Source organism: Paralichthys olivaceus, chromosome 3 (genome assembly GCF_024713975.1).
Source record: "Paralichthys olivaceus isolate ysfri-2021 chromosome 3, ASM2471397v2, whole genome shotgun sequence".
In the NCBI taxonomy this organism is placed as follows: domain Eukaryota; kingdom Metazoa; phylum Chordata; class Actinopteri; order Pleuronectiformes; family Paralichthyidae; genus Paralichthys; species Paralichthys olivaceus.
In genome coordinates this window covers 14,865,817-14,877,500 of record NC_091095.1, presented here as the reverse complement: position 1 = coordinate 14,877,500, position 11,684 = coordinate 14,865,817, and the positions used below count along the sequence as shown (strand labels likewise).

General features: G+C 42.3%; 1 protein-coding gene across 6 annotated transcripts in view; it reads left to right on the top strand.

The window, feature by feature from the left end:
• The window catches only part of tle2a (TLE family member 2, transcriptional corepressor a), a 40,757-nt gene that overhangs the window by 1,946 nt on the left and 27,127 nt on the right, over positions 1-11,684 (top strand). For all 6 annotated transcript variants that reach the window (XM_069522130.1, XM_069522129.1, XM_069522128.1 and 3 more), the window contains exon 2: positions 9,724-9,887. In XM_069522130.1, coding sequence (XP_069378231.1) covers positions 9,724-9,887 — 164 coding nt within the window. The remainder of the gene's footprint in view (positions 1-9,723; positions 9,888-11,684) is intronic.

Below are 11,684 nucleotides of genomic sequence, written 5' to 3'. Positions count from 1 at the left end.
TAGAATGTTTAGGCCGGCGGTCCCGTTTCAATTCAACCTCTTAGTAGATCTCGGCAGTGCCATGCGATGCACCCTCCAAAAAGTCCCAGGCCATCAGGAGCTGTTGTTTGCACCTCACAGTGAAGGGCCACTCAACACGGCAAACTGTATCTGAAACGCTAGCCCGGCAGTAACCTGTCAACGCTGGAGGATGGTCGGCTGTGAAGGTTTTGACCCATAAATCACGTTAAACATGGCCTATATATCATAGAATATATAGTTGTCTTTTATCAAATGTTAGTTATCAATTTACTTGCACACATTGGAAAGACTTATTGGTACCCGCATGTAATTCAACCGGTTTTTACCTTATCTTCATTGTTGAGGGGGAAGTGTATGAAGTTCACTACCTGTTTCAAATATTTTATTGTCCAGACTATTCACGTTTTACAGGTTCATATGACATTCTCTTCATGGCATAAAGCACAACAGACAAATTAAATTACTCAACTCAAATCACTCAACTTGCACATTTAACAAGCACTAAAAACAGTACACACTTGAGCCAAACCTCTCCTTATCAGAGACCAAAAATCTGATTATATGCGCAGATGCAATGGTGCTGTAAACACAGCATTAAAAAAAGTTTCTGGAAACACTTGATGTCCTAGTATGTGCCCAGATGGTTTTGGGATTCGGCCTGATGCCAGCTGTAGACTATCTGAGATGTGTATGGGACATGGCTGGCTCTCTTAGGTTGTTAGTGTTCTTTCAAATCTGCCACATTAGTGACAGAAACTACCAGACTGTACTGCCGACACACCCACAAGTGAAAAAGAAAGCAAAGTACAAGATAAAAGTGTATCGTTAGTATATATCGTTTGTTTTCTTAGCCTCTAATGATGCTAATTGTGTTGACAATGACACAATTTACCCACTTGAAATAAAGGTGAGACATGTATTCACAAGGAGAAAACTGTGACATTGATAAACCTCACAAGTGCTTTTTAAGACATGGCCTGTAAAAGATTATCAAAATATCGGGTTTTGTTAAGAGGCTACTATTGGGAGGTGATCAGTTTTGCTGTGTTTAGACAGACACTCACCCTGTGTAGGAAAAATGCAGCCCTTCTTATCTATTCAATGAGGGAACTGTGCTGAGGGGTGCATTGAGAGGAGGTTGCAAAAGGTCTCCAAAAAGATGCAGCATTGTGCGACAGAATAGTCGAATCTGGTTCAGCTTCTTCTCTAACCGAGTTAAATACGCATGAGACAACACGTTCCTCAACACTGCCACATGATGCAGGGCAAACAACTGTGAATGCATGTTCAGTTTAAGAAAAAAAAAAAAAAAGTCCAGCTTGAAAAGAGGGTCCAATTCTGAGGTTGTGTTTTTTCATATACCTGTGACAACGAAATAAGACCTGGGGTGTCCAGTTGAATGAAAATTGATGTCACATTAAAGAGACTAAACTTTTTTGCCACATGAGGCAACATTACTTTGGATGTCCCCACCCCCTCGATGGCCTCCACTACATTAGCACACTTCCATCGTTCGAATGAAAGGCATTTTTTCACTCTGCATGATGTTAACGTGGCCTTGTTCTGAATTCCCTTCAATGCTCTCCGTACTCATCCTCTTCAGACCACTTGGTTTAAAATGGCTATTTAAAAAATGTAGCCCTCGTTTGCAAAAGAGTATTGATAACCTTGTTTAATTATGTGGTTTGGCCAAAGGTTCATTTCTGTTACAATAACATTTCATAATCTTTTAGTGGGAACAGAACGCATCGTGCTGTTACTGTCTGACTAAACACTGATTTGGTTTCCAACCAAGACCGTCCATTATAAACGTTCATTATATATTTTCAGAGTGGCTTCCGAGTTCAACTTAGTTTGAACTAGTATTCTTACTGTATTCACACACAGTTTTAGTATGCTGTGGTATATTTATAACAGATACACTGTCTGTTTTAAATATTGTGGATTCAATTTGATAATTAATAATGATGTTAAAAATGTAGTTCTGTCTCTTCTAAGGTGCCAGAGTACAGGTTTTTACCTTATATCCGAGCACCAGCAACACTTGTGCGAGTAGACGCTGTTGCACTGTTACTGTGCTCATCATTCACTGCCACAACAATAGCCATTAACCATTGCTAAGCGCCGGGCATATGCAGCCCACATGACCCCACTATTTACTTCTCCTCTGCCAAGTGCCATTGTGAGGTTTGTGTTTGCATGAAGCTTGAAGAACAGAGGGAACCACAAAACAAAGGCAGATTCACGTCATGATCAGTTGTCTCAGATAACTTGAGAATCAATGCATTTTTAGAAAAGCCTTTTTTCTGCCTCCCTCTTGTTTTAGCACAAAAGGTGTAGGAAACCATCTGAATCGGGGCCATATAGCACACAGGGCCAAAATATGTGTTTTCAACTTACTTCCAAGCGTGGCCATGCCCTGTCTCTTCATCTAGGAGGCCGTCTTCCTAAATGAATCTGGTCAGTGAGCTAAATAAAGGCAGGTAAGAGACAGAGTGTTGTCTGGAGAGCAAATGAGTGACTGAGATGGAGATGCTTTCTTCTCTTTATCCCCCCCCCCCCACCACCACCACCACCACCACACACTTCCTGAGTCCTAGCATGCTTTTAGCTCTTTATCACCACTGTTGTCCGGCGGGGAGAGTGTCTTATCGATCAGGAGCTCGCCTGCTATACTCGGGAGCAAATTAGCGAGAGAAAGAGACCGAGGGAGGGAGAGAGGAAAATGAAGGAAACGAGGCTGAAGGGATTTCAGGTTTACACAAGCTGTTGTGGAGGTGCGCCTCAGTGGAAGGAACAAATGAGCTGAGGGGGTTACCTAATAAAAGAAGGCACCTCCAGCAATTAAGCCAGCTGACAGGCAAACTGTGGCTCTTCGCTAATGTGGGCTGACAGCAGGGAAATTTGAATAACGGGGCTTGCTGGAGGAAGGAGAGAAGAGTGGGGTGGGGGGTGACGCTAATGAAACAGGTGCCTGGCAGCCCCTCCCCTCTAAGTGCAGAAATCATTGGGAGATTACGAGCACATTTCTCTCGCATGCAGCCACGCAGATTGCAAATTTGTTGACGGGGGGGGGGGGGGGGGGTTTAAGAAATTGGACCTGTGTCTTTCCTTCTCCACCGCACGGTGCTTTAACAATGCAAAACGCTGTTGAATGGTGACTGTCCTTCTGGAATAGGAATAGGCACCCTTCTGATGACTGTGTACTGACACATTTCCTGGCCCTCGGAGAGTGGGACGTGAGTTTTTAGGCATGTGTGGGTGGATTCACAGTGATACACACATTCAGTAATGTTACCCTGGGTTAGACCTCCTGTCACAGCGTCCTTGGTGGTATTCAAATGAGAGAGGGAGAGAGAGGAGAGAGCTTGGTGGGTGTTTACTCTGATGATTGACTCTGTGGGTAAGCAGTGTAATTAGTGGCCTGACTAATGGGCTGAGCTTTATGAAGGAGGCAGCAGCACAGCATCTTCCCAGCTGAATGAGACAGGGAGATCGAGCTCAGATGAAACAAATAAAACAAACTGATCTCAATATTCGGCAAGATATTTTTAGCCACAGCAGTCGCGTGGCGTCAAGGAACGAACGTGACCGTTTGCCGCTTGGCCAGTCATTCCCTCATTTTGGTCTAGACTAAAACATTTTAACGGCTGCTAGGTGTATTCTTTGATGGACCACCATAACATTTTAGATATTTATGTTTCTTATCATAGACTGTAACTATCCAGAGTATCCACCTTTCACATTGCGCAGTAGCAATCAGGGGGTGGAATAACAGTAGCAGGATCTGTCAATACTTGCCCTTGACCAATCATGAGTCAGTCTCAGCTTTCAATTATGTTGCTTCGGCCCATTTTAATAGCATCAAATACATAATTAAAACCAAACTCATGCAAAAAATAAACACTTGAATAATTTGATAAGAATTACATAAAATTCTAGGAATCAGCTTTGGGAAAAATTTATTTGAACTCTGCATTGACTTTAGTTTGGTCCAGCTCAAACCATTAACATAGAGGAGGCAGGATTTATGACCTATACTGGAGCCAACCTCCAGGTGGCAATCAAGAGTGCAGTTATGTTGTCCATATTTATATACAGTTTATGTTCTTAACAGGTTTAATACATCTTTATCATGTGCCATCATGAGGGCAAAATATTCGTCTGTCTCACACTTTGTTTATGACTAAATGCCTGTATTACTAATGATACTCCCATCAGACTTAGATAGACTGTAGGCTAATTAGGAAATGTTAAATATGAGCATGTTAGCATTGTCATAGTTAGTCTCACAGAGCTGTTGAAACCTCTTAGTTTTTTGTGTTAACAAGCAAAATTGCATGTTGACTTGTGACTATTTTTTTGTTTTAGTTTTTTTGTTTAGTTTTAGTATAAATTATATTCTCTGGCTAAAATTTGATTCAGCATATAAAATGCAGAAAGGCAGAAAAGAAACAAGAATGTGGCAACTGCTCAAGTTTTTTGTTTTTTTGAAGAACTCTTTCTTTCTTTGTTGCTTTATGCAGTGTGGCAGAGAAAGGAAGGCGACTGTGAGAAATCATCCAGTCATCTCTCTTCCCCCCCTGCATCCCCTGCAGCCTTGATAAGAAAACACATTTTGTTCATTTTAGTGAACCCAATATTCCCCTGGTCGCACAACCACATCATAACAGTGATGGCCCCATTTTAGTTCCATTAGGAAAAACCACGTATCACTGTGGGTCAGTGCGGGCAGCAACGATCGAGACCCACCTTGTGGATTCCCATCGTTATTGACGTAGCAGCTATCATGTGTGAATTCAATCAAGTCCACGTGTGCTTGTAAATATTTGTGGAAAACTGTTGTGCACACATCCGCATGGTGTGTAGGGCCCATGTGTAAGAGAGCAGTCTTGTTTTTTTGTGCATGTGTGTGTATGCATGTTGTTTTAATGGCGGTAGGAGGGGGTTGGAGCAAGGATGTGAGGTCATAGTGGTTTGTTGCTTGCAGTGTAATTAGAAATAAATGCCACACTTGTAGTGGTTCATTCACATCGGAATTAAGTTTGTGCTCAGATGCTTACATTTGTCTGTGTACGAATCTTTGCATTCATGGATGTTGTTGCACGAGACCGTGGATATGTTTGTGCAGAACATGTACCCTTCTCTGTTACATGCTGTGTTTGGCTTCTAGGCTGTTGCGCAGCGGCTAGCATGCTTAAAAACAGCCATACTAGATTGTCTCCACTAACCTATCCCACCAAAGGGATGTGGGATTTGATTTAAATAATTTCTATCCCTGTAGATGACTCCTTCACGCTCTCTCTCTCATCCCCTCATCACCAGGCCCTCATTTAATCATTGCAATTGACTTGTGCCTTCCTGGGATAAGAGAGAGATTAGTGTGGAACGTGTTTGTGCGTACATCTGATGCAACAGGGTCATATCTGGGGTTTCAGCATTGACCTTGTGCAATAAGGTGACCTTTAACCCCTGACTGTTGGCCTGTAGCTTCCTCGGCTTTCTGGATCGGGACAGACAGTCTTGACACTTGGAACAACACATCACTGCTGCTCAGTGCCCGTGAGAACCCCCCCCCCAGCTGATTTACCTAAACAGTTAAATAATCAGATCATCCTATTGGAGAGAAGCTTTTCTTCCTCAGGCCGACCCGCTTCATGCAGTCCTCCCTCAGCATTACAGCACCTGTTTTTTTATGATGGTAAGAGCCACGGAATGATCCTGCTGTAATTGTGTAACTGTGATTTTCAGCCTATGTAAGCTTTGTTCAAGGGCAGACGGCATGTCTCTTGTTTGCTTTCAAGCCAAGAGGGATGGAATAACTGACTGTGGGATTATCAGGTGAGGCTCAGTTTAGACTCATTTCCACAGGTCAACAGGTCAGCGCAACGACCTGACCTCTCACTTTAAAGCCTGCTCAGCTTTTTGCCAGATCAGGAGTTAGATCAGACTAATGGCAGTGTTTCATGTGTGCTTTAAAGAGGTTGTATGTTGGTATGATCTACGCTTTGCCCATGTTTCAAGGCAGCATCTGTCGCATGCGTCCAGTCTGGTGTGAATCATCACAACAGAATTCCTCACGAGCAGACTGGGGTTGTGTGTTATATCCCGAGTGGCCAAGACAGAGAAGAGACGTTTGTTTCTTTCACCTAAAATATACAAATATTATATATCTTATTATACATCCTCTCCTTCTTCCTGTGAGCATCAGAAAATAGACAGGCTCACTAGCATCATCCATTTCAGCGGAAGGCTCTGGCCCATCTCTCACCTGTCCTCTGGCAACATGGCTGTGAAGAAAAAAGAAAACCCCTGAAAAATATTAAAAGGAGTGATGAAAGAGCAAGAGAAGAAAGATAGTCTTCTTTCTTTCTCCTTCCATCCTCCCATAAAATGGCCTTGGTGCTCTTTTTTCCTCCTGTGAAGAGTAATTGCTCTGTGCGTGTGTGTTGTGTGAAAGAGGAGGGAGGGTGTGTGTGTGTGTGTGTGTGTGTGTGTGTGTGTGTGTGTGTGTGTGTGTGTGTGTGTGTGTGTGTGTGTGTGTGTGTGTGTGTGTGTGTGTGTGTGTGTGTGTGCACAAAATGTGCATGTGTATTTTTGTGGGGGTGAGTGTGCATAATGGTGGAGCTGTGCATGCAAGGGAAAAGAGGTGTGTGGTTGTGAGTGTGCATGTGTGGTTGTCTGTGCTCTAGGAGGGGAATCTGGCCGACAGATTGAGAGCAGCTTGTTAGAAAGAGGAACAATGAGGCCACAGCCCCCTCTCCTATCTCCTTTCTTTCTTTCCTTTCTTTATTCTCTTTTCTTTTTTCCAAGTTAGATTTTTTCCCTATTTTTTTTATTTAGTTCCATCCCTTTTTACAACACTTTCTCTATCTTTTCGGTTTATTTCTGGCTTCCACACTTGGCTGTCTCGCCTCATCCTATTGGTCCAATTTTACCTTTTACCTACCTAAAGTCTTTGGGGCCCCTAAATGGCAAGAAGGTTAAAAAAAAACCGTGGTCCAACTTAATTTTATTAATTAAGTTGGACCTGGATGAGCAGAAAAGGAGACATTATTCATACGATGACACAGTCACCCACATTTGCTTCCTGGTTGGAAAATTGACTAACAGTGAATGCAGAGCTTTTGGTAACAGTCCCTCCTCATTGTTGGTCCAAGAAGAAAATCCCTGCACTAATTTGTCACCACTGCTTTTCCTTGTTTGCGATCATTTCTGCAATTTAGGAATATCTACAGATGATCTGCTTCCTGTTTAGACTGGCACTCACGCCAAGTGTCCTTGAATGGTCATGTGATATGCATTCTCAGGGTGGCGATTACTTCTTAAACAACGCAAAAATGCTCCTGTTGGGGCTGATTCATTTTAAACTCAATTGTGTAACTTAAATGATATATTGTGAATGTAGCTATAGACTGTAGATATCTCCTCTCTGCTCGTCATCAACACATTCTTTTTGGCATCAATGTTGAGTGGTGTTTTGATTAAGTTGTTTATTAATTAATATTAATGTGAAATTGACATTGTTGAATCCAAGGACATTAAGATGAGAGATGTTTTTAAAAACACTAAAATAAATTATTCCTACCCACATACTCAAACCTATTGATTACTGACTTGTAGAGTAGTTAGTAACTTGTAGACTGTTTAGTTGAGCGACAATGCACCACTACAACAAGCCTCACAAGTGTAAGAATCAGGATTTTATTTTTACATCTCTTGGACCTTTGTGTCCCACGTGTATAACTGTTTTCTCAACATTCATCTCATAGAGTTTTCAAAGAGTCTGAGTCAGGGAGCCTGAAGGCTGATACAGCTTCTTTGATTTAATGTTATTGCAGTTAAATATCTCCTGTTGTGTTTCTACTCTGATTCTTTGAATGGAGGCTCTGTAGCTGACATTGAAGATTATTACATGATGCATAAGGTGGATGGTGCATCATATGCAAGGTCAAGACTCAGGTCTTGGAAACTAAAGCAATGTTTCAAATAAAGGTGACACAGAAACTCTTCCTCATTCATAGTTGGGTTAGTTTTTTCATAATGTACGAACAGGCTCGGTTTGAATATTGGCCTAATGAACATACCTGCCAAGAGGGACTTCTAAAACAAAGGCTACATGGCCACCAGTTATGGATGCATATTAAAGAAACATGAGCTGCCCTCGTCCACCACCCTCCAATGGTGAATATTGCTGCAGGGCAACTCACAGAGTGGTTGGCAAAGCTGCATGTACAGGCTGTTGGAATGTAAGACACAAGCAACTGGATTCTTTCAGTTTCCAGCTCCGTAGAAAGCTTAATGTGGAATTTTTTAATAATTCGGTGAAAAAATTAATAAAAAATGCAGCAAAAACTCACAAACCTCACAGGCTCATTCATAGAACTCTTGATTATGAAATAAAAGAAATACCTTCACACAGCTGAAGGTTTTATCGATTAAACCATTTAGCCAAATTAAGTTTTAACAAAGTTTCATTATCTTGTAAACATTTAATCTTGATATGACCTCTAAAAAAAGTTTCCTTTTCCTATCACAGACTGAAAAAGAGCAAAACATGTTTTGAATCAATGACCTGACTGGCTTCCATTAAACTAACAGTCATATTAAGACTAGTGCCTCTCTGCAAGAGAAAATTACGGTACATTACTATCACTCTGCCTCACTGTCATATTCACCATTGATAAGCATGTGAACCTGCTGTTCCAGGCCCAGTCAGCTTCTGCTCTCTGTTATTTTGACAAAGAGCCAAACAGACAGACCGACGGACAGCCCCCACCACCCTCCCAGTCCGGCTCTCAGCCCCCTTTTGTCTGCCTGTCCTGCAGCATTACCTCTGTGGTTGTAGTCTCCTAATTGCTCTGGACCCTGTAGAGAAGGGAGACTAAGCACGGGGGTTGGCAGGGGTCTTCAGCCACGATGGGGTCCTTTTTCTCCACTTCTCTCCCTCCCACTGCTCTGTTTCTTTTTTTTTTTTTTTTTTTTTTTATGTCTTTCTTCTACTCAGACTTGAAATAAGACAAAGTGTGCTCATTTGGCTAAGAGGCTCTTGTACACTCCGCCCTCCCCCTCCAACTTGGTGACCCATTGACATCTGCGTCTGCTAGTGAGGACAGTGTCTCTATAACAGACAGCCCCTCACAATGGTTCCACAGCCATGGTGGTAAGCGTGTACAGATTTGGTGGTCAGGTACATATTTTCTTGTCATGGTTGAAACAGCTTGAGTGGAGCTTTTCCATTACGACATCAAATAAGTCCTGTTACACAGAAAATCACTCCCTCTGCTTGTAGGTTGTCACAATTTTGAAATAAAATGTTAACACTGGTGGTTTTTGCCACGATTAAAGGCACATGCAGTGTACGAAATGAAGTAGCTAACCCAGTCAACATGACCGAACCGACCTGATTATCATTTAGAGTTTTTCCGAACACAGCCTGACCACGTCTGGTATCCACGCTCTAATAAAAAAATGCCACAGGTAAGCAGATAAGTGGCCATACTCCATTGCGAGAACACCTTTTTAAAGACATGCTGAAAGTAAGCAAATTTGAAAAAAGAAGAAAAAAAGAAGAAGTTGTGTAATGTTTGTATTTCTTGTTTTTGCTGTACCGAAAGCGTACTAAACCTTACCTGAGGTACAAACTGTGATCTTTTTCTACTTTTGCTCTCCTACTAAGCATGATATCTCTTCTCTTCTCAGGCCCCTTTGCAGCCGCCCCCTGGGTCCTCTGCCTCAGTGGTGGCAGCTGCAGCTGCAGCAGCGGCGGCAGCATCGGGGGCGCCCCAGTCACTGAAACTAACCTACCCAGAAACTTTGGACCGCATCAAGGAGGAGTTTCAGTTCCTGCAGACCCAGTACCACAGGTATTACTTTTTTACATTTACTTTTTTTTAATTTCATATTGTGTCATGATGACTTTAAATTTAAAGGGTTAGCACTCGTATAAAACTGTGCACAGCAGTTTATAATATTTTTTACTACAGGGAGAATTCTCCATTCATGTTATAAAGTTACCTGCAGGAATGTGCACTGTCTTTGATTGATTGCTGCAGCGTGTTACCAGATGACTCTGCATTGCGTTGAGGCAAAATCTGAGCCAGATACAACACACTGTGTTTCATGTCCTTTCTTGCTCTCCTGTCTTACATGTGTACATGCATACACACACATATGTACTCGATCTCCGACTGAGATAACGCAAAGCTATGCAATGTTTTGACTAACTTTCTTGGCTCCGATTTTCTGGACCACTGCAGATGTGTATATATTTTTGTGCAGTTTTTTTTCCTTCAGGAAAGAAGTATGCATATATTATGTATATAATGCTGGCCACTCTTTTTGCATGACTCTGGACTCTGTGGTGTGTTTGATGTGCAGGAATGTGCCTAGAATGCCTTTGAATGTGGGATTTGTGCTGGCTCTTCTGTCCCAGTCTCTTTCTCTCCTTTCTGTCTCTCCCTCTCTGTTCCCTTGGCACACCTTCACAGAGTACCCACCCCCTCACTCGTCTCTCATCCAGCTTTGATTCAACTGGCCAGAATCTCCCCTCCCTCCTTTCTGTCCCCCTTTAAACTTCTTTTGTATTTGTTGTTACCCTGCTCGCCAGCATAGCCGCACCAGCAGGGTTTTGTTTTTACCCGTGTGTATGTGTGTGTAAATTTTGTGGGTGTATTACTTTGGATGGTATTTCCTGATGATTAATGATGATGGGTCAAAGGTTGAGGAAAAATTCTAATAATAATCATTTCACTCAGTCCTGTGAGGCCCACAAACAACAACCTTTTTCAGAAGATTTAGTTTATCGATGTCGGTATGTAAAGATGCGAATTAGGAGCATTGTGGGGGTGTTTTGTTAATCTTTTTGTGCAAATTATTTTAACCCAGAATCTACAAAAAATATGGATGTATTGATGTCTCCTGACATCCCACCACATAAACGATGAACCACTGCCACACACGCCCACACTTATCCAACACTGCACTAGAAGCTGTGACCACCTCTTTGACATCTTTTGTGCTTTTTATCTGGATGTTTATTGAATTTTGCTGGAAATAGCATGTGTGCTCAGTGAATAGGATGGAAACCCAAGGTTATCACCCTCTGAATTGTTTTTATTATTAAAACGCCCAAAAGTGTCTGCAGTGTCCCTGCGAACTAAACTGAGCTGCACTGACCCAGGCAAACCGAGCCATTCACAAACATGAGTCATCTCGGGATCTGTTGGTTGCAACAGTGTGATCAGCTCCTCTGGCAGCAGTTCAACGTTACACCTCTTGTTACAAAACACCTGGAGCATCCCTCTCCAGGTACTAAGAACCAGGGAGCAGGATAAACAATAAATTCATGATGAGATTAAGAACACGATTGGGAGCAAGAGCAAGCTTGTGATTCCATCTGCGTCTCCCAGTGTCTACACCACATTGTGCTGTTGTAGCAGGCCTGGTTCAGGTTTCCAGGAAAGCTTGTTTAACCTTGCTACAGGCCTCTCCAGCAGCCCACAGACTGTTGTGAGCACAAAATAACACAGCAGATTAAATCTCTGTATATGACTACAACTGAAAACTAACACTGTAACCATAACAATGGCAAACACTGTTGGAACAGAGAGTGTTTAATGGATATGTTTACACCAAACTGTTGGATGTATGTTTACTCTGGC